General features: G+C 43.4%; 1 protein-coding gene across 1 annotated transcript in view; it reads left to right on the top strand.

Annotated features, from left to right (window-relative positions):
- Positions 1–24,003, top strand: part of PAX2 (paired box 2) — a 97,920-nt gene that overhangs the window by 55,943 nt on the left and 17,974 nt on the right. Inside the window, exons 9-10 of the mRNA XM_074236207.1 lie at positions 18,874–19,049; positions 21,048–21,174. Of these exons, the coding sequence (XP_074092308.1) occupies positions 18,874–19,049; positions 21,048–21,174 (303 nt within the window). The remainder of the gene's footprint in view (positions 1–18,873; positions 19,050–21,047; positions 21,175–24,003) is intronic.

The following is a 24,003-nucleotide window of genomic DNA, read 5'->3' as shown; positions in this document are numbered from 1 at the left end:
TGCTAAAAGGAGGAGAGGGGAGGGACCGGCCAGCTGAACGACCGGGAGATGGATCGCAAGCAGCAGAGCTGTAGCCGAGCCAGTAATTCAAGCCAGCCTGACCCTTCGGTGAACCCGAACCCGCTGACCTTGACAGCGGTAGACAAGGGAAGCCTCAGAACCCCCAACCTGGGTGGAGGCCTCTTCAGAGTCCACTGGCAGCTTGGTCTGGCTTTTTCCCCTCCCTTCTCAGAGGCCTCCAGGTGCCTCCTAATTTGGCTGCCTCTCTAACCTCAGCCCAAGCACCCCCTTTGACGACTGTTGGCAGCTCCTCACCCAGGGAAACCTGCCTCCCCTCAAAGTGCCCGATGCTGCTTTTGGCAGTGAACAGAGGCGTCTGGAGGGTCTCCTTGTGGTTCTTTGGGCCAGAGGCTGCAAGGTTGGGTTCTAGCACCAATGGTCTCTCTTTGTTCACAAGGCTGGGGAGATCCAGCTGCAGGCCCTATGCTCTCCAGAGCTGGCCGAACTGAGCAGTGGATGTGCGCCTGTGTAGGTGCAAGAGGAATGGTTGCTCTGGGGGTGAAGGACAGGCTGGTGGAAGGGCAAGAAGGGAGAAAATGTGAGGGAGACAGCGGATGAGGGAGGGCTGATGAGCTTGGGGGATGGCAGCCCCAGGAACCTGCATTAAAGTCAATGCAGTTTATGAAGTTTATGCTTCTCTCAGGGAGCACTGGATCTCATCCAACAGGCCTCTCGGTGCCTGCCAAACAGCTCCTGATGCAGAAAGTGTGGGTATGCGAGCCAGCCAGCCAGCCAGCCAGGAGGGAGGGAGGGAGAAATGTACATACACAAACACACAAACACACACACACACACACACACACACACACAGGCTCAAATGCAAGTCTGTAGATCCTGGCAAGCCAGGGAGAACAGCAGGGGTGTTGAGATAGTGGGTTTAGAAAGGTTGATTTCAGGAGCCACAATCTCATTTTGCTTCCTTTCTGAACGGCCAGTGTGTTAAGCTGATTCATTCTGACCTTGACTGACCCATGAAAACAGGCCTTGGTGGTCAAGTTGTATGAACAACTTAAGTGAGATCAGTGTGGACAGCCTGGGGAAGGCTGTGTAGGCCAGACCATCTAGGGCAGAGTCCATGTGGTGCAGGGCTCTTTCCCAGAAAGTTTCTTTGTCTTCAGATGATGGAGAACGTCTTTGCTCTGGCTGCTTGGGAGGGAGAAGGCAGCAGAATGAAGATCAGTGAGTGGTGACTAGGAATAGTGAGTGGCTCTGTGATTTCATTGGTATGATGAATATCTTGGTGAGAAAACTTCCTCTACCAATGCTGGTCAGCACCTTCCCTGCAGCTTTGTCATTTAAAAGAATCTTAGAGTTTTGAAAGTGAAAAGACTTGCCTAGCATTTACAAAGCCAGTAGGTATCTGAGGTGGGAAATGAATTCAGGGCTTCTGTTTTCAAGGTCAGATCTCTATAGCTATGCCATGATAATTGTTGGTCCAAAATTTTTATCCCAGGATAGAACCCAAATGGAATTGTCTGCAAGGAGCTTCCTTGGGAAGCCTCGGATGAGTTACAAGTTTCTCTAACTCTTAAACTTCTTCTTTCATAGAATGTGTGTATTTAAACATATGTATGTGTTTGTGTTTGTACACACATACACAGGTGCTGTGAAGAGGGAGTAGGACTCTGTATCAGAACAATGATTTAAGTATAAAGCAAGGAAGTTACATGAAAGGAAAGGGAAATCGATGGGAAAGATTGATCTCTTAGCAGAAGACTTTTGCTATGACTTGAGTATGAAGGCAACATGTGGGGAGTCTGAAAACCCCAGTTCATATCTCATTTGCCACTTGCTGATTGGGTGACTTTCAGTAAGCCATATGACTTCCTTGAGACTTTTGCTTCTTTATCTATCAAATGAGAATAATAACCCTCCCTCTAACTACCTCTTAGGATTGCTGTAAGACTCAAATGAGATCATGTAAGAAAACAATTTTGCAAACCTCCAAGCCCAACATAAATATTAGCTATCATCTTTGTCATCATCATTGAGTGATTTGGGGATCCATTCTTTTTGTTCCCTTATCCCACTGTCCATTACCCACTCCCACCCCAACAAGATGGTAGAGGTCCCCAGTGGACCCTGCAAAAAATGGGACTCTGGATTGAGATTTGGTCACCAAGCCCAGGAATTCTAGAGAAAAGAGCAAAAACTAAGAAAGGCTAGAAGGACTGATCTGATCCATAGAAAGGGAGGAGTTAAAAGGGGAAAGGCCAAGGTAAGGGGAGTTAATGATAAAGGAGATACTGAAGATTTCACAAGATACAGATGGGCATAGGGAGGACAAGGAATGACTTCTTTCCCTTCCCTCTCTTCTCCCCATTTCTCTTTTCTCCCCCCCCCCTTTTCCTTCTCCTTTTTCCTTTTCTCCCTCCTCTCCCTCCCCCTCCCTCTTCCCTCTCTCTCCTTCCTCCCCTTCTTCTCTCTCCTCCCCATTCTCTCTCCTCCTCCCCCTTCCTCTCCTTCCTCCTCCTCCTCCCTCTCCCTCCTCCCCTTCTCTCCCTTCCTCTCCCTCTTCTCCCCCTCCCTCTCCCCTTCCCTTCCCACATCTTTATTGGTTCGGGTAATGGTGCTGATTTGCATGTCAAGCAAAGCCTTGCTACACACACAAAAGAAAAGAAAACCCCAGCCCTGGCAGTGTGGCAGTGTCAGCTCTCGCTGTTGTTCGACAGTGTAAAATTAAATTAATAAAGCCCCCAACACAGGAAAACATAACAGGAAATTAATGGCCTTTACTGTCGCTCTGATGCAGTCATTTGCAACCCTGCTTTCCGCACCAAAGACTTCATAAATGCAAGCAGTTTCTCTAAACAAGCATACTTAGGGCGGCATGGTATGTAATTTTTCGCCTTGCCTATGTCCTTTGAGCTAACAAAGCCCCCTTCCTTCTGGGCTCAGGAGGAGTTTTCTAACTAATCTCACCTCCAGCTCTTATTCTACTAGTGTCCATCCTGGAAAAGGGATAGCCACTAGCCCACTGGGGGCTGAGAAGGGAAGAGGGAGAGGATTCAGGGCCCGGCTTGGTCCCTAGCTAGGAGGCATCCCCATTCTCCTTTCCTGTTAAGGGGAAGAGGACCAGCCTTCCCCTTGCTCACCATTATATTGGAGGAGGGAGAGTAATACAGCCAGGTAGATTCTGGTACTATACTCAGAGCACTTTCTCCCATCTAGGTATTCCCCTCCTCTCTCATCTACAGGCTCCTTGGTCTCCATAGAGTGTCCCTCTTCTTCCTCACACCTAGGTGTTCCCATCTTCTTTTCTTCCTACCCCCATTCTCAAACAATTACATGACTCAGTGACAATGGGTACATGCAAATCAGCCTCTAGATTTTTTTTCCTATCCCCCACAAATAGCCTGTGAATACTTTTGTCTACTTGCCCTATCTCAAACTGAGATAAAAAGCCTAGGAAAGAACATGCTTCCTGAGTCTCTCCTGTATTCCACAGAGTTGGGATACAGGTGAGCCTATAAACATGAGTGTAACTGCATGCAAACATAGACATCTCCAAGGAAAGGACCAGGAGGAGTCATTGTTGTTATCAAACAAGGATGTCCTTAAATCGCCTCAAATAGTTGGACAGGGAAAAACCATGAAAACCCTCTGTTAATCTCTGTTCAACTTTGTCTCTGAGGGGCATAAGACCCATCTATGCTCCTATCATCAACCTGCAAAGGCCAACTCTGTAAAGGACCAAGAGATGCATAATTATACAATATGTTTTCTAATCTCAGTGAGTTCATGGTCTGACTGTAAAGCCATGACACATGAAACAGAGAACAATTAATTGACAAACCCTGTTGTCCAAGGACAATAGGCTGTCTGAGGAGGGGAATGTCTGACTGGGTTAGAAGAATTGAGAAAGTCTTCATTGAGGTGAAGCTCTAGCTGGACAGGAAAGCAGACTTAGATTTGCTTTGAAAAAAGGGAGAGAGAGCTCCAAAAGAGGAGTGTGAGTTATAGCAAGAAAGTGGAAGTGAACCTAATATGTGCAGGGGAAAGCAAGAAGAAGAGTATGTTGTATGGGAATGAGATCTGACAATTCAAGTTGCAAGGGTGTATCAAAGTCATCCAGAGTCCAAGTTCTCTCTCAATAACAAGGATTTCCTGATATTCAGACATTCAATTTCTACTCAAATAGTTCTTGGGAAAGGGAACTCACCACCTTTATCCTTCTTTTTTGCTAGCTATAATTGTTAGAGTTTTTAATAATATAGACACTCTCTGTAACTTCTATCCCAAAATTCTAGTTCTTCCCTCTTGAAGTTACATGGGGACAAGATCATTCAAGACATTGTGCTAGTCAGTAGGAAAACAAAGATGAAAAAAGGCATAATGTTCTAGAGACACTATAGTCTTCATTTTACAGATAAGGAAACTGAGGTTCAGCAGGTGTAACTCTAGAATACAAACCTCATTGTGACTCTGAGCACAATGTTCTTTATGCTCCAAAATCTGTCTCTAATAGTAGGGGAGGTAAAGCATATATGCAAATAGCTCCAATAGGAATTAAAATATGATTACTACAACAGAGAAGTCCAAAAAGAGTGTTATGAGTTATCTTAAGGTAGAGAGATCCCTTTTAACTGGAAGAATCGAGAAAGACTTCATCAAGGATGTGACTTCTGAGCTGGGCCTCTAAATAAGAAACAGATTTCAACAGAGATGAGAGTCAAGTGAAAAAGTATATTCGAGTGATAAGATTTCCTAAATGAAGGCACAGAGACAGGAAAGGGCAGGGATTAGATCAAGGAATGGTAAGTAGTCTGGTCTGATGAGGCTATAAAGTTCATGATGGAGAGTAAGGTTGTAAAAATAGGCTGAAACCAGTCTGTAGAGGGCCTTGGATGCCAGGCTAAGGAATCTGGACTTTCCATTTAATTCGACAGGCATTTCATTTCTTTTGGTAGGCTCTGGGGAGCCACTGAAGGTTTTTGAGGTGTGGAGTGACATCAGAACGGGGCATAAGGAAGATTAATCTGCCAGACTTTGTAAAATGATTTGAAGTTAGGGAGAGACTGGAAGCAGGAAGGACAATTAATTAGGAAGCCATTTTAATAGTCCAGTTGAGAGATAGTGAGGGCTTAAAAGAATGGCAGTGGGAATGGGAAAGTGGAGACCAATTCAAGAGATAGAATCAACAGAATTTGGCACCTGAGTGACTGGGGCATTGGGTGGGTAAAGGAGAAGAAAAAAGCCAAAGATGCCAAGGTTTCAAACCTAGGTGACTGCCTAATCCCTCTTCCATGTGATGGAATTTCACATATTTAAAGACAAATTCATTTATATACCATGGTTCCATATTTTCATTCCAAAAGCATTTGTTGAGAATCTATTGGATACAAAGTTGGGCCAGAGACCAATCCCTTCCCTCCAGGCTCACTCCTATATTATCTTGGTTGCTCTCCTTAGAAAGCAATGTGGAGTGTTCCTTTTCAATATGGTTATTATTTTTCCTACCGCTGCTCTTACTCAGTCATTTCAGTAGTGTCTGATTCTTTGTGAGCCTATTTAGGTTTTCTTGGCAAAGATACTGGGTAGTTTTGCCTTTTTCTTTTCTAGCTTATTTTACAGAAAAGGAAACTGAAGCAAACAGGGTTAAGTGACTTACACCAAGCCTCACAGCTAGAAAATTTCTGAGGCCAGATTTGAACTCAGGAAGATGAGTCTTCCTGACTTTAGGCCTGTAACCTAAAATGTGCTACCCAGAATTAAATCCCTTCAGAGGAAGATGTGATCTGGCAGGACAGAATCTGGTGGGACTGAAACATCTATTTACTGGAACATTATAATGATAGAAATTTTGAACTAGAAGAGACCTTGTAGTGACCATGTAATACAATTTCATCATATAGCCATTTTTTTTTTGTTTTTGCAAGGCAATGGGGTTAAGTGGCTTGCCCAAGGTCACACAGCTAGGTAATTATTAATTGTCTGAGGTGGGATTTGAACCCAGGAACTCCTGATTCCAGGACTGGTGCTCTATCCACTGAACCACCTAGCTGCCCCACCCCCATTGTTTACCATTAGACATCTCCCTTTGTTTTTATTCTGGTCCATAAGAGAGCACTCTTTGGGTATGTTCATTCAACCACCTGAAATCCATTTAATTTATCCCCTAGTCAAGTGATATTAAACTCAAATAGAACTATATATTGACTTAGAAATCCATATATTAACATTATCTATAGTGTATTATATTTCTATGTATTTGTAAATCTTTCCCATTTATATTTTAATCTGGAGAACTTTTACAGTCAGCAACTGAGTTTGACAAAGTCTACAATCCTCCTCTTGTAGAAGATATGAATGTCTTTATCAAAAGACATCTGAAATAAAGATACATTCTGCCTATAGCTTTTCCAGTCTAAACTTGTCAAAAATAGGATGGGATTATTTTCACATTCTTTTTTCTTACTGAATCCATGCTGGCTCCTAGTGATCACTACATTCTTTTCTAAATGTTTGCAAACCATATGTTTGAAAATCTGTCCTGGAATTTTGCTAAAGATCAATCTCAAGTTTATCAATCTACATTTTCTGGAATTCAGAACAGTTCTTCATCTCTAGTCCTTAGGTGTCTCTCTCAGTCTCACTCAAGTTACCTTAAAAAATGATAGCAATTTCACAGTCACATTTGTTTTTAGTACTCCCATACATAATTCATCTGGGTCAAGAGACCTGAATGCATATAATTAAATTCCCTCTTTTTTCCTTTAACTATTATGGACTGTAACTCCCTTCTTATAATGTTTATTCCACTTTTTCCAGGTTGCAGCTCAGTATTGGTAAAGAACACAAGAGCTTAGTAGTCTAGTCATCTTCTGTCATCTTTCCCAAGCAATGGTGCTAGCCTTGTTTTCTTCTTACTCTAAACATTTTTTAAAGTGTCTTTCCAAAACAAAAAAAAAGATGTCTTTTTGCCAGTGAAGAACAACAAACTGTTTTTTTTTTTTTTGGTCACTGAAGGTATGAAGTAATTTTGACATTGTAAAGCCATAGATATAATTCTACATTCCCCAGGGGAGATGTAGGGAAATAGGTAGGGTTGGTAACTTTATCTTGCCTGATCATTGAATTCAGGATCCATTAGGTAAATATATTCTGCTAGTTACTCAAGAACTTTAGATAGAGAGAGGAAGTGAAGCAGTAGATGTGGAAACAGAAAGAGAGGAAGTCTTTGGTTGTAATCACTGGAAGGAACTGATGTAAAGCATCAAGATGGCTAGAATGGTTAGTACCCTCCATAAAGACTATACAACATTTCAGCTAAATGTTTCCTTTGTCTTTTTAATATTTCTGACCCAAATTGAACTTCCGTATGTGTGTGTGTGTGTGTGTGTGTGTGTGCGCTATATACTTTCTAGAAGATGTTAAATTTCTTGTGAGGGTAGCCTAGAGAGTAGAACATAATTTACCTAAAGTCATTCAGGCAATATGTGACAGAGCTGGAATTTTAATCTGGGTACTATGTCTATAAATTTAGCATTTTCCTATTATGTTTTTCTATCTACTAAGACTCAGAGGTCATCCCTTCTAGTCTTAGGCTACTGTGTTGACAAACTTGGGCATGGGATGGTTCCCAGTCCCCTGGTTGAGAAACGTGTTTCTCTATCCCCAAAGATTCCTCTTCTCAGGCTGTTCTGTACAGACTTTTGTTGTCTTCTTGATTATTTGTGTCCTACTCTTCCTGACTCCATTTGGGATACTGGAATGGTTTTCCATTTTCTTCTCCAGCTCATTTTACTAATGAGGTATCTGAGGGAAACAGAGTTAAGTGACTTACCCAGGATCACACAATTAGTAAATGTCTGAGGCCAGATTTTAATTCAGGAAGATGAGTGTTTTTCTGATTCCAAGCCCATTGTTCCACTGTACCACATAGCTGTTCATCCACTGAAAATAGAGGTGATGCAAATAATCAGATCATAAATTCCTTGAAAGCAAAATAAGCCAAGCCAACCCATGGCAAGACTCTAATTACCTTAGGATGAGGACTCTGTAAGCTTACCATTTTTATGTTTTCTCATTTTATTTTCTTTCCCTTTTATTTTCTATTAGATTCTCCTTTGAAAAAGTCCAACCTTATCTCCACTGAAACCCAGCTCTGCTACTTAATGCCTGTGTGACCTAGGACTTCATTTCCCTGGGTTTCGGAGTCTTAATTTGTAAAATGAAAGGATTAGATTAGATGATCCCTTAGATCTCCAGTTCTCAATTTTATAATCTTATACATGAACAAACTGTACAATCAAGCTAGGGAGAGGAAAAGACAGGGGAATCAGAGCCAGCCTCAGTGGTTCCCAATTCCTACCTACCTTTTTTTATTCATATTTTATATAAGACCATTAAAAAATCTGACTGCCACAGAGAGCTCTCTGTGTAGCCACATTAGTTTTTGTGTGTGACTTCCCTTTTAATGTTTTTTTAACACTCTCATTGGAATGACTCATAATCCTATCATTAAATTTCTTCTTTGAACACTTACCATCTTCCTTATCTTTTCTCTGAACTCCCATAAAGTCTCAGATTCACGGCCCATGATGACCAGCATTCTCTTCATTATCTATTATGAACTCTGAGATGCCATGACTACTTTTCCCTCAACATCCCTCCTCCTTCATTGATTGATTTCTCTTTGTTGTCTGGAATCAAGTCCAGGATTTCAGTCCCCTTTATCACTTTCCTTCTACCTTCTAAGGAATGAAATTATCAGAAAGGCAGGCTTAGAATTTTTCAGAAACTTTGCTTTTAGTAGAAAGTTGAACCTTAACCAAATTTCTCCCATTTTACATGTGAGGAAGTTGAGGGGAAATGACCTTAGGAATTAGTGAAACTTGCTAATTCTGCCATAATTAGAATTTAGGTCTTCTAACTGAAGATCATATTCCAGCTCTCCCATGTCATCTGCCTTCAGATTCATTTCATCCCAGTCCATCTCCTTGGACTTCAACTTCCAACCCTTTTACTTTTTCCATTCACTACTTTAACTAAGAAGTGAATTCATAGCATCATAAGACCTGTTTGCCAGGGATGGAGATTAAGATTCTAGTTTAGGGGGCAGCTAGGTGGCATAGTGGATAAAGCACCGGTCTTGGAGTCAGGAGTACCTGGGTTCAAATCCGATCTCAGACACTTAATAATTACCTAGCTGTGTGGCCTTGGGCAAGCCACTTAACCCCATTTGTCTTGCAAAAAAAAAAACCCTAAAAAAAAAAGATTCTAGTTTAGGCAATAGAATAGAACCTGATAGTGTGTAGAAATAGGATATTTAGAGCCAGATTTCTAGAATGTTTCTAGTCCCTTCTTCCTGAACACAATTGGAGCTACTATATTCCCTTGATATAGTATATCCAGACCATAGGGTGATTTTAGTGGTATCTTCCAGATTGTGACTAGGAAGCATGCATTTGCCTATGAACTCACAGCAATTTCAAAGGAAGGTTATAGGGAAGGAGAGAGAAATGTCATTTTTCTGTCACAAACACAAAGCTGAAGGAGGTGGTGAAGCTTTTCCTCTGGCTTCCATTTTTTTATTCCCTTCTCATACAAACCCAGCAATATACCTTCACCATTACTGACCACTAATCCTTGGGTTGCTTCATCCCCCCCCCCCCCATTATCATTTTGCTCTTATATTAGACTGAGAAGACTCCACCATCCAAAACTGGCCCCGAGCTCTACTGGATGAAAAGATGGGGTGGTAGCTCAAATCTAGCTACCCAGACCCCCTGAGAGCTGGGAGCTGAGCCTGGGTTGGGGGTTGGGGGGCTACGCAGCCCTGAATGACAAGCGGGGATATTGATCGCATTCTGAACTCGGCCCAGCCGATAGAAGGTAATTAATGACTCCATTTGCCTCAGGACTGAGGAGAACAATTGAGTTTGAAACTGCAACAACTGGCAGTTGGGGAGGGCTGGGGATATCCAGGGAGGATGCCTAAGGGAGCACAGCAAAAGGGGAAAGGGGCCATGGCAGAAATGGAAGGGTGAAAACAAGGCTCTGAGGAGAAGCCAGAGCAAACCTGGGAATCAGACTATCCTGCCTCAGCATTCTGTCTCTGTGTCTCTGTCTCTGTCTGTCTTTGTGTCTGTGTCTCTTTGTCTTTCTGTCTCTCTTTTTGATACCAAGGGCTTCCTAGACCCCCTAACCCTTTCTGATCACCTTCCCATTCCTCCAGTCAGAGCCCATCTCTAACAAACCCAGTTTCTCTTAGCCCTTAGGATTTTTCATGGAGAAAAATCCTTTAGTGGGGATGGAAGGGAGGGAAGTTCTTTTATTTTTAGTATTTGTCTCCTCTTTAGGTGAGTTTTTAGTTCTTTGGGTGTATAAACTTTATTTTTATTATTTTCTCCCTAAAACTACCTATTTTAACCTTCCACAGGTGTCTCTAGTTCTTATATGCTGGAGTTGTGTGAACATACCCATGGATTCATCCTATTCTGACACCCCCCTCCCCAAGATCATAGGATCATAGATTTAGTGCTAAAAGGATCTTTAGAGATCTAATCCAAACCCCTTATTTTATAGTTGAGGAAAATGAGACTTAGTAACAGGTTCAAGGTCATACAGATAAGTAAGTCAAGTCTCTTTCAACGTACCTCTCTTCTTCTCCTTACAGGCCTAAAGCATTGTGGTGCAAATATTAGAAAAAGGGTTTACTCGGGAATCTGGGGCCCTGGGCTCAGATCCCAACTCTGATATTTTACCATGAAAATAAATTTGACCAAGTCATTTAATATTCCTGAGCCTCAACATCTTCATCTGTAAAATAAGGGGGTTGGTTAGATAGCACTTGAGATCCCTTTGAGCTCTATATCTATAACTCCATGAGCTACTCCAGGTGGAAACATAATCTAAGCTTAGAATAATTGCCTTATATGAGAAGGGTTGAGTGTTTGCTGATGGGTGACTGCCATCCTTAGGAGGAACCCCCACTGTGTTATAGAAAGGGAACTGTGACTTTGGACCAAGGAGATGGGAGACAAACCTAAAGGGAAACACAGGATAAGAGTTTCTTCTTTCTGATTGACTAATTTGTACAAGGGACAAATGAGACAAAGTGACATCATCACTCTTATCATCCCTCTTCTCTCAGTCCATCTCCCTTGTGAACTTCCATACTGAGCCTTGACTCTATAATCTGAAAAGCAAAATACAGAAAACACTGAATTACAGCATAACACAGAAGCCAGATTCAAATCCATTCTTTAGGACTTTAGACAAGTAACTTTACCTCTGGACCTCAGTTTCCTCATCCGAAAAATGAGAGGATTGGACTAGATGAAACCTAAGATTATTTCCAGTCCTAGATCATATAATTCTATGGTTAGTGCCAGTTTCATAACTCTCTAATCACTTTGTTAGGATTTTCTCCCACTCCTTATCTCTGGCCTTCCTTTTTTCTGATCTATTCATATCCCCCCTAAATACAACTATAATGTTTATAGATATAATTAGTAAACCACTAGATTTATACATATATTAAAAATGATATAAGAATCTATGTGCTAAGCAGATTTGCCAGATCACCCTCTGTTTCATCTGGTTCTAATCTCTGAAGAGAAAAGCAGCATACAGTTTTAGAAAAACTATCTCTTGGGGCATATGGGTGGCGCAGTGAATAGAGCATGGGCCTTGGAGTCAGGAGTACTTGGGTTTAAAGCCGACCTCAGACACTTAATAATTGCCTAGCTGTGTGGCCTTGGGCAAGTCACTTAACCCCATTGCCTTGAAAAATCTAAAATAACAACAACAACAAAAAACTATCTCTTCTGAAATCACAGTCTGGATCTGAGAGGACTCCACACTTAGGGTGCATCCTTTTTTTAATGCTTAGGAAGACAATAGGAAAGAAGAAGGTAACTTTTAAAGCTAATCTATTAGTTTTCATTTTATGGATACCTCTCCTTGCCCTACCACTCCACTCTCCAAACCGAGCAATCACTGAAAGAAGTCACAAAACCAAACTGATTTCACCTGCTATTAATTTATATTACATAACCTCATCTCTCTGTTGCTTGACAGTCTTTCTACCTTTATTCTTTCTGACTTCCTATCTCATTTCCCATATTAATTATCCCAAACTTTTTCTTCTCTCCAATTGAATTTCCATTTCCTATTTATACTTATAGAAGGTGATTTAGCCTCCTACTTTACTGAGAAAATTAAGTCAGGGCAGCTAGGTGGCACAGTGGATAGAGCACTGGCCCTGGAGTCAGGAGTCCCTGAGTTCAAATCCGGCCCCAGACATTTAATAATTACCTAGCTGTGTGGCCTTGGGCAAGTCACTTAACCCTACTGCCTTGCAAAAAAAAACCTAAAAAAATTCTCTTTTAGGGGTGGCTAGGTGGTGCAGTGGATAGAGCACTGGCCCTGGAGTCAGGAGTACCTAAGTTCAAATCTGGTCAGACACTTAATCATTACCTAGCTGTGTGGCCTTGGGCAAGCCACTTAACCCCGTTTGCCTTGCAAAAACCTAAAAAAAAAAAAGAAAGAAAAAAATAAAATTAAGTCATATGATTGCAGTTCCTCCAGCTACTCCCTCTTCTCTTCAAGTCTTTGTATCATCTACTCTTTCTTCCTTCCCTTCCATTATCAAGGAAGAGGTACTCTTGCTCCTCTGGGAGCAAGTCAATCTCTCATCTTTGTTCTTTATTCCCTTTTGTCCTATCCCAGATCTTGTTTCTTCAGTTATCAGTCTCACCCTCATCGTGCATCTCCACTATCCACTTCTCCAGAGCCTTCTTCCCATCTTCTAATAAGAATACTCATATCTTTCTAATCCTAAAAAAAAACCTTTTTCACATTCCTAAGTTCACATGCCAAAGTTCTTGAGGTTTATACCTTATACCTACTTAGAATTATTTACCATTCATTCTCTCCTCAATCCACTTAAACCAGCTCTTGTCCTCACCCTGTTACTTCTCAAATATTATCATTGACCTCCAATGACAAGTACCAAAGTACCAAATCCAGTGAAACTTTTGTGTAAAGCAACTGATACTGTCTACATCCCTTTTATCTCCTGACTGTCCTACCATCTCTTTAACTGTTCCTTATCATCCTTCTTCACCATCTTCTTTTCTTTTTCCCAATTCCTTCAGGTGGATGTTTTGAATTTCAAGGCTTTGCCCTTGGACTTCTCTCTCTATACCCCACTCCAGAGCAATATCATCCACTCTCATTACTTGAACTCTAAAGTCTATGCACCTTTATGTCCAACCTTAACCTCCTTTCTGAGTTTCAGATCTGAATCTCCAACTGTTTACAGGTCATTTCTACCTCGATGTCCCAATAACATCTCAAATTCAATTTATCTAAACTGAGTTTATTATTCTTTCTCCTAAACCTTTTCCTCCTTCCAATTTTTTAAAATTTCCATCAATTAGGTGAGGCAAATAGGTTATGCAAGGGCCTTGATTTGGGGTCAAGAGACCTGTGTTCAAATTCATCCCACACACATTAATCTCTGTTTACTTCAGTTTCCTTTTCTGTAAAATGGAGAGAATAGCACCTACATATCAGAGTTACTGTGAGGACTAAATGAGATACATGTAAAGGACTAAATGAGATACATGTAAAGTGCTTAGCATAGTGCCAGCCCATAGGAGATGCAATATAACTATTTAAACACTTCGCCTCTCCTACCCCCATCAGTAAGCTACCATTAAATAGTCATCCAAGTCTGAAACTTTGGTCATCTCTGACTCTTTCCTTCCCCTCACTTTTCCTTATTCACCAAATCTTGCTGTTCTACCTCAGAACAATCTCTTGCATTGAATTTCTTCTTCCTTATTGCTGATATATGAAAGGTCTTTATGTCTCCATTCTCTCCTTCCTTCAATTCATTTTTCTTAGTGCTACCACTTGAATCTTTCCTATGCATAGAATTGCCATGTCACTTCTCTGCCCAAAAATCCTCAGTGACTCCCTGTTGCCTACTGAATAAAATTCCAAATCTTTTGTCTTCCATTCAAGACTCTAGCTGCCTCCTCTTTTGCCTCACTAAAGTTCAATTTAAATGTCACCTTCTTACCATAACTAAACTTTCCTCATAATATCTATGTGTATGTGTGTTTGTGTGTGTGTGTGTGTGTGTGTGTGTGTGTGTGTACTTTGCCCCTCTGTAATAACACTTTATCCCTCTGTAATGCATTGATAAGTTTTATTTTGCATTGATATCTGTAAACTCCAGAAGGGTGGGGGATCATGTCTTACTTTTATGTGATACAAAGCAGTGCTAGGTACACACACAGTACGAGCTTATTACATGTTTATTGAATCAAAGCAAGACAGAAACTGGTAATACTATCCTCCCTGGCTTTCTAGTATTGCTATTTATGTGGATCAGGACCCACAGGTTCAGTCACTTGTCTTTCTTGGTGTTTCTGTAATTCTCTCACCAACCATAGGACACTATTTAGTCTGACCTGACACTTTTTCTGCCAGCATGAGATTCTCTTTTATAGATTAGAAGTAGCTGGCCCAGAATTGGGGATGGAACTGAGACACAGTCCCCTGGGCCATGTTTTGGCCTCTTTCTGGTGGCTATGTACCCATTAAGGAATCATTTTAGAGTTGGTTATCAATACTGTGACATTGGCATCCTTGGGTTTGGCATCTTGGCCAGTTGCCCTGACCCCTTCTCTTTAGGCAAGAGAGTACCAGGTGTCCAAGGTTGAGCCATTCAGAAAGTATATACTCTTTGGCTGTTGGGTAGCATCTTTCAATGTTACACATATACATATGTATATGGACTCACTCATTCCCCTAAGGTCTTTGCTATTCCATGACCTCAGTATCTGTGTGACTTTACTGAGGAGAATACCTAATACCAAAGTTCTTGTGTTCCTTTAGTAATGACACTATGCTGGCATGGCTTTTCCCATAAATAAGCAGACTGACCATCTGCTCTCTGGTGACCAGGGCCTTGCTGGGGCAGGAATCTGGTACCCTACTACTCAGACCATGCATAAAATCAAATGGGCTGGAAGCTGGCTTTCCTGGATCTATCTCTGTCCTTGAATTATTTCCTCATACTTAAAAAGGCAGATTAAGTTCTTTTGGGAAGAACTTGAGGGAGACTTTGATGCCAAGCCCTGGGATAGAAAAGAAAAGAGAGAAAAAAGATGAATAGTTGATGGAATTTTGGAAAGGAAGGAAAGAGGAATCTTAGTGGACTAAGTTGCAGTTTCTTCTTCTATTGATTTGGAACCTTGGCAATCCTCTGGGTACCCCTAAATATAAGATTTCCCAGGTCAGCACCACTTATTAGAAGAGTTTCTCAGCCCAGGAAGAAAGTTAGGTTTGGTGGGATCGATTCACTAAGTCTAACAGTTCTTTTTCTGTGTCTCTGTCTTTGTCTCTCTGTCTGTCTGTCTTTCTCCTTCCCTCCCTTCTCTTGTTCCTTCCTTCCTTCCTTCCTTCCTTCCTTCCTTCCTTCCTTCCTTCCTTCCTTCTTTCCTCCTCCTCCTCCTTCTTCTCTCTCTCTCTGTCAAATTCCTTCCTTTATTGAAACCCACCCCAACCTGTTTTCTCCATACCTCCCTACTCCCTTCCAGTTCTTCCACCATAACATCACCTCTACCTTTTTAATCCTCCCATTTCTCTGGCCCGATAACTGCCCCTCTGCTCACCTAAACACCTCACTTCCCCTGAAGCACCCCTCAATGTTGCTTTTCACCTCTGGAAAATTTCAACATTGAGCCATCCTGAAACACATACAACAGGCCCAATAATAACCCCTCCCCCAAAATGATCTGTATTGACATAGTCCTCCTTTTTTCCCCCTCTCCTTCTTTTCCTTTGCTGTCCTTTTTGTTTCATTCAATTCTCCTGTCTCCTTTCACCCCTCCCATCTCCCCTATTTCATCCTTCCTCCTCCTCTCTTTCCTTCCTCCTCTTCCTTTTCCTCTTCCCTTCTTCATCCTCCTCCCATTTCCCCTCCTCCTCTTTGCAGCTGGCTCCTGCTGCTGTTTTTCCTCCTTTTCCCCACCTCCCCCCCCACACACCCCCCTTGCTGGCTCTGTAACCTGTCTCATCACCAGGGCCTGAGTTTACAAAAAAAAATAAATAAATAAAAAGGTCAGTGCGTGGAGGGAGCAGCAATAACCCCTAAAACAGTACTATCAGTGGAACATGATTGATCAATTGAATTCCATAGCGGCTGAAAAATGTGGGATTAAGTAGTGTATTATACGCACAATGAGTTGAGGCATGATGTTCATTTCAAGTTCATTTCGCCGGCCTCTGCCACCAGATCAGGCAATCAATAGGGGCAGCAGATATCATATATCACCTCTCTGCGGGCTGGGGAGAGAGCACCATAATCTCTCGCAAATTTAGAGTGACAGATTTGTCAAGATCTGAAGGGCCCCTGAATAAATGAAGGAAGAGAGACTCCTCCAGCCAGTGACCTGAGGACAAAGCTGCAGTTCAACCCCTATATACACTCTCACATACACAGCCCCCCCATACATAGCATGGCCCCACATACATGTATGCACTCATACACACACACACAGAGGCATTCGTGATGATATGCACCCACACTCCAATTCCTGGAAATCCATTGACAGCATTCAGCACCCCCCCCCCCACATGCACACACAAGACACACTGAGACATTACCTCAGCCCTGCCAGCCCAGCCTGAAGCTTTCAGGAAGGTGCATTCAGAGGTAGGAGGACTCCATGAAGGGTGGAGGGACAATGATACAAGCACAGAGCCATCCAGATTCAGACAGCAGTAATACCCCCATTCCATAAGGGCTCACATGTCTCCCTTTCTCTGTCTCTCTATTTCTGCTTGTCTCTCTACTACACATGCATACACACACACTTCCACCTGACCATTTACACACACACACACACACACACACACACACACACACACACACACTCTGAAATGCACCTGCTCAGTTGCCTATGGGAGCATCCTGGATGCCCAAACATTCATATGAAAACATACAGAATACAATACAAATAGAAAAAAGGAGAATACTATACCATCAGGAAAAGTCAGAGATTGGGGAGTCAGCTCTGTACCTAACCCTCTGTGACAGTGACATAACCTTTTTGGGTCAATTTTATGGGTCTAAAGCTCTCTAGGCTCCAGACAGGCAAAGTGTCAAGACTCTTAATGGTGGACAGACATGTGCCAAAGCCATCTTTCATTTCTCTTTCTTTTCATACACTTACCCTTGTCCTGTTCATGTGCATATCTAGGATTTTCCTCACAAACCTATACACAATTTTCTTCTTCCCCATATTGGTGTATACACATATCATAGACTCTTCTTCAACCTTTCTCATCTCTCCTCTTTCCTCCTCATTTGATAACTCTCTCCTATTCATTTTTCTCTTCCTTCTTTCCTTCCTTCTTTTCCTTTGTTCTTCCTTTCCTTTTTCATTTTCCTTCCTTCCATCCTTCCTTTCTCCCTTCCTTTTTTCTTTCTTTCTTTCTCCCATTCCCTTTCCTCCTCCTTTTTCTTCTCTCTCTCTCTCTCTCTCTCTCTCTCTCTCTCTCTCTCTCTCTCTGTCTCTCTCTGTCTCTCTCTCTCTCTCTGTCTCTCTCTCTCTTCTCTCTCTCCCCCTCCTCTCTCTCTCTGCCTCCTTCACCCCCCCTTCTCTCTCTCACACACACACAATGGCTGCAGGTTGAGGTTAATCAATATGTAATATTTTCTATGGTCTCACGAATGATACTGTACGGTGTTACTGTATATAATGCAATATTGATTATATCATATCATATAATCACCTATAAACTGATATATATAACATCCCCTGCGCTTTTGGCGTGGCCCTGGCTGTGGGCCCAGTCCAGTTCCAGGGCTCTGCCAAAGGAGTTGAGTATAGCAAAGCCGAAGACCCCCCCAGGGTTGGGGTTGAGAATCGACGGAATAAACAATCAGAAAGAAGAACCAGAGCAGGTCTACCCTAAGTTGGGTTTTGTGCAGGCCTGACCTGAGCTCCCCAGACTGTGGGGGTTGTGGCTGGAGAGTTAAGCACTCAATTGTTCCCCAAAAATGGGACTTGAGATGTTGATCTTGAAGAAAGGCCTGAACTAGAACCAGCCTGGCAACTGGGGAGCATGCTGCCATGGGGTGGGCTTTGACCCTAGAGAAGTAGGTGGTAGACAATGGCAGCCTCCATTTCTAGTTTCCACCTCTCCCCACTCTAACCACTGCTCCCAGATCACCTGCCCTCCTTGGCCCCCACCCCAACTCCCTAAACCTTTGCTCCCAGAACTCTTCCTCCCTTCCTAGTGAAGTTAACAGCTTTATTTGGGTACCATGTTCACTCAGCCACAGAGATTTGGTTATTTCAAACCTGGCTATCAGTGGAACCGAGACTCATCTCTGAGTTGACTTTGATTCTCCACAGATTTCATGTTGCTAGCTTGAGTTGTAAATTCAGCTCCACCCTTGAAAAAGCCCTAGACTCTGGAAATGAAGAGGTCCAGATTCTGGGATTGAGAATCAAAGGACCTGGGAACTCATTCCTGGGAAGCTTTGGTCTGTTCTCAGCATCCTTCTCTGATTTTTCACTAGTTTTATTTCCTCTTTCTACCCTAGTCTATCTAAATACCTCACCAAATCCCTCAAGTACTACCCCCAGCCTCATGGTCCTTGGTTTTATCATTCCTGGCTCTTCTCCATCATGGAAGTTGAGAGCTGACAAGGGTCAAAGGATGGCAGCAATATGGCCATAGTCCTGGGGCAAACCTGAATATCTCCTTTGCCCACATTTTCTTCCCTTTCTAGAATCTTAGTCCAACACTGATTCCCCTGTACTATATGTCCTCCAGATGTGTCTGAGGGCTCTGTCCCAAATGGAGATTCCCAGAGTGGTGTGGACAGTTTGCGGAAGCACTTGAGAGCGGACACCTTCACTCAGCAGCAGCTGGAAGCTTTAGATCGGGTCTTTGAGCGTCCTTCTTATCCCGATGTTTTCCAGACATCAGAGCACATCAAATCGGAGCAGGTGAGGGACGGCCTAGCATCCAGGGCCTCGAGGGTGAGAGTTCTAAGCAGAACCATACCAGCCTTCCCAGAATATAGACACATGGACATACTCAGGGTGACATTTATTAGTATCTGGCCTTGTATGTTTGTCATGTGTCCTCGGGCATATCTCCTACTCCTGACTTTGACCTCATCTCTCCCTACAGTCCTTTGGGAAACCTTTTCAGACCTCTAAACCTGTAAAGTACAGTGGGGAGGCCTTTAGACTTTGGAAAGACAATTACTCCTGAGTTTCTTCAGCATCCTGCTTCATGACCTAGACTTCCCAGCGTGACCCAAGGAAGCCAGGAAACCTTCAACTCTTCCCCATTGTATCAGAGGGCCCAAGTAGAAGCTGCTTTCACTTCAACAGCATAGGGACAGGATAGGCACAAACATAGCTAGAGTCCATATGCATGCCTGTGACCTAGACATCCAGCAGGGATTACAAACACAGACCACAAATGAACCCATATAATATTGGATGTACAGAATCCATGTATCATGCACATACATACATACACATACACCCACATAGACAAATAGCACATTTGGAAATCATGCCACACACACAGCCTGGCATAGACCCAGACGCTCTGGACAGCCCAACTCAGCTTTGCTCTGAGGTCCCTTCAGTTCCCAGCTAGCTACTTGCCTTCCTCCCAGGCTGTCCTTTTATCCCATAAGCTGTTTGTCTTCATAAAACAAAAATCAAAAGTCTTTTTAAGGTGCCCCGAGCCATAAACCAACAAAGGAGTCTCAGGCTGCTCTGGGCCGGCTCCGTGAGCTCGCCCTGTCCCCGGCTGTATTACAATGAATAACCTTTATTTACTTTCATTACACTATTAAACACTAGCACAGTCATTTTTCCCCCTGAAACTCAGAGCAGGGCCCATAAAGCAAATCCGAAGCCTAATTGAGTTCATTTTAATTTCTCTCCGATCACAGCGAATTACTCTGGTGATAAATCAGGGGGCAGCTTCACCCCCAGTAGAAGGCCTAATTTGCAGCTAATTACAAAACTGATTTCTACAGGAAGATCAATACGAGAAGGAATTGGAAATGACGAGGCAATCCCGTCCAGCCAGGGAGGGGAGGGGGCCCACTGGGGGGGCCAGGAAGCGGAAGGGAAAAAAACGGACCCGAAAGAGCAGAAAATCAGTTTTAATTTAACGTAATATTAATCAGACCAACTTTTCCTGCTTTGTGCAGGCTCCCCCTTTGCCCAGCTCTGGGGTCTGGCTTGGCGGCTGCCGCAATAAAAAGGCAATTAGCCGCGTGTTTCGGGCAGGACACCCTTTCAGAGTCAATGACTGTCCCCCTCCCACCCTTCTGTTAGCCATGTGGACTCTCCCCCTCCCCAATTTCATACCCCAGTGCACAAGCAGAGAACAAGGGGGCCCGCTGAGTCCTCTTTGTTTGTTTTTAAAGAAGGGGAACCCATACCCACTCAGAAAGTCAGTCTTTGCCAGGCAAGCAGGCCTCAGGAACCTCCTTCCTCACCCCCGAATAGCTTCTATGCTGGTTCCTTTTCTCTTCTCCTACTCCTTGCTCCCCACCCAGGGAGCCATAAGGACACCCCTTTCCCTTGCCCTCTGAATTGGAGACGGGTGGAGGATGACCCAGGCTTTCCTACTCCTGCTCTTGAATAACCTTTCCTTGGAGAAAGATAAGCTATGGAAACTCAAAGTTGCCCCCACCCCTACCCCCACCATTCCCCCATCAATAACGCAGTCTCTGCACATCCCTCTCCTTTGGGAAGCAGTCTTCCCCCTCCCCCACAGGAGGGACACTTCATCTTCCTCTGAGACCTTCCCCTTTCCAGGCCTCCTCCTTCTTCCCCATCTGGGAGGACTTCCCTGTTCCTCCTCCCCATCTGCACCAGGACCGTCCCTTTCTCTTTCCCTCTTTATCTTTCTCTTTCTCTCTTTCTCTCAGTACATCAATAGAGAGCTGTCGCTTTTCTCTCTCCTCCCAGGGGAATGAGTACTCCCTCCCAGCTCTGACCCCTGGGCTTGATGAAGTCAAATCAAGTCTATCTGCCTCAGCAAATCCTGACCTGGGGAGCAACGTGTCGGGAAGCCAGACGTACCCCGTGGTCACCGGTAAGCCACCCACCTCAATGAGGGAGGGCCATGGGGGGAGTGGACAGCATCCGGTTCATGAGTCACGTTATTTTTTTTTAATAGCATCTGAATTTGGATGTAAGAGGGAATTCAGCAGTGAGTGGCATTGAAAGGGGAGGGAGAGATTGTAGCTAGATGAATAGATGGAGAACAGGGAAAGGAATAAGAACTGGCTTCTTTTCTGTGTTCTGGGGCCCTTAAGTACCTCTGAACTGGAGGTGGGGGGGACTAACTTAAGGTACTAGGTGTGTGGCCTTGGATAAGTCACTCTCCTCAGCTTCTCATCTATAAAATGAGGAGAATGGATTGGATGATCTCTAAAGTCCCTTTCAGCTCTACTGATCTATGACTCTATAACCAGTCCTGGCACCTGGAATCAATGCTGCTTATTCTTATTACCAGCCCACCCACCTCTCTCTTTTTGCTTCTCTTTCACATTTAACATTTTACCCAAGATGCAATAGTTATTGAACTTTGGCTGAGTCTAGAGCAAAAGGTGGTGATGCTAAGAATGTCCAACCTGGAGAGAGTGGATTCAAAAGGCATCCTCTGCCAGGTTTGGGGGACTAGCATAGTTCTCTATAAATAATAATATAAACATTTACATTGCCCTTGCTGGGTGCTGAGCAATGTGCTAAAAGCTTTACAATTATTATTTCTTTAGATCCTTGGGATCTTGGGAGGTATTATTATTATTTCCATTTTTCAGATGAGGAAACTAAGACAGAGGTTAAGTGATTGCCCAGGGTCAGAGAGCTAAGTGTCTGATGTTGGATTTGAATTCAACTCCAGGCCAAGTGCTCTATCCAAAATGATATCTAGCTTCCAAGAACTTAATAATAGGTCCCTGATACATATTTTCAGTTCTGTACTCTCTGCCCTATTTCTCCTTCTCATTGTGATGCCCAGGCAGAGTAGGGGAACATGAGTGATTGTGACTTTGAGGTTTAGGAGGGAGGCAGTCCCATAAGGAGGGCAAGGTGCCACCAGCCTTCAGTCCATCTTCTGCCCAGCAGGACAGTCAGATGAGCATCCTTTCCTCTCCTGGAGTCATACCTCTTGTTATTGGCCAGGCTGTCACACTCACTCAGTAGGCAAAGCAATCCAGGCTCAGCATGGGCAGGCTGGGTTCCTTTGACATCTTATGGGCAACTGATTCCATGTTACAAACATTTGTTAATTATTTTTATGTGTGAGGAACTAGGTTTGGTATCACAAAACACAGAATAGGACAAAATCAAGCACACAAATGACTAATACACAAGGGTGTGAGCTAAGTACAAAAGAATAATTCTGGCAAAAGACTGTGAAACATTTTGTATCATTTTCAGCAGGGGGTTCATCAGGAAAAGCTTTATGAGGACAGAAGGGAAGGACTTCAACAGAAAGTGATGCTCAGAAGTTCATTTCTGAGCCTGGGAGATAGATGACTTGAACAATGGTGTGGATGGAAGAGAAGGTGGAACAAAAATAGAGATGGGGAAAATCATGGCACTAGGGAAAGGAAACTATATGAGAAAAATCTGGAAATATAGGTTGGAATCATAAAATGGATAGGAAGGGTTCTTAAGAAGAAATGTGAAAGATAACCTCAATATATTGAAGAGTAAGTGACTTGAAGGCAGGAAGACCAGGCAAAGGCTATTTCAATAGTCCAAGGCAAAAAGACTAGGTTAATTGCAGTGGAAATAAAAGGAAGGGTCAGATAAAAATTATGGAGGAAATAGAGTCAACAGGAGCTGGTGAATGATTAGATGTGAAGGATGAGGAGAAAATCAAAGATAAATGCTGTTTTGAGTCTTCCTGGATTAGAAGGATAGCAGAGCCACCAACAAAAATAGTTGAGTTAAGAAGAGGGGCAGATTTTCGAAAGACAAATAAGTACTTCAATTTTGGATGTGCTGAGTCTGGAGTCAGGACTTCCAAGTGGAGATATATAGTGGGCAGTTGAAAGTATAGGATAGGAGCTCTGGGGGAAAAAAAGGAAGGGTGAAGATAGAGACTTAAAAGAGTCATTTACATAGAGGTGAGAATTGAAGGGATGGGAGTAGATGAAATCACCAAGAGACAGAATGTAGAAAGAGAAGAGGGCCAAGGACAGAACCTTGGAAGGCACTCTTGGGAAGGGGTGGGAGGAGGCAGCCAAGGAAGAAAGAGAAGGAAGAATCATGATGGGGTGACCTGAGCTGGGGGCAATAGCAGGCTGGGGTGTGGCTAAGTGAAAGGCCCAGTTCTGCAGAAGCTCCTGGGTGCCCCACAGAAGGAGCCTGGCACTGCAGAACAGTTTCCGGGCCAGGAAAGTGCCCAAGTGTGAGAGACACACATTGAGGTGTTATTAAAATTCACCTAATTATTCTGGAGACACTAAAGCCAATGTGCCGTTCATTGGGAGACAGGATGATTGAGAACGGCCGCGGTGGGGATTGGGAGACACTGAGGCGTTACCCGCCAAGCGAGGAATGGAGGCGGCATGGGGACCTGGCAGAGGGGCTGCAGGCGCTCTGCGTCACAGCCAGCAGCATCAGCAGGGAGCAGGCATCAGAGGCCCCGCTGAGTAGAGCAGGGCCCCCAATCCTGGCCAAGAATGCTGGAAGAGGGGAATAGAGAGTGGAGGGACATTACTGATGGCTAAGATCCTGGGTTGCAAGGTCAGGTCCAGCCTTAGCCTTCTATCTTGGGAGCCCATATAAGCAGCTTTGATTGAGTTGGCTATTTTCCTGCCCTTCAGAGGCAGAGAGTCAGGTGAAAGTTTGGGGGTTAGATTAGTCTTTCAGAAGTCACCAGGCTGGGGGGGGGTGGCTCAAAGAA

This window comes from Macrotis lagotis, chromosome 4 (assembly GCF_037893015.1).
Source record: "Macrotis lagotis isolate mMagLag1 chromosome 4, bilby.v1.9.chrom.fasta, whole genome shotgun sequence".
In the NCBI taxonomy this organism is placed as follows: Eukaryota; Metazoa; Chordata; class Mammalia; order Peramelemorphia; family Peramelidae; genus Macrotis; species Macrotis lagotis.
Note: the sequence above shows the minus strand (reverse complement) of the source record. Positions and strands in the feature narration are given on the sequence as shown.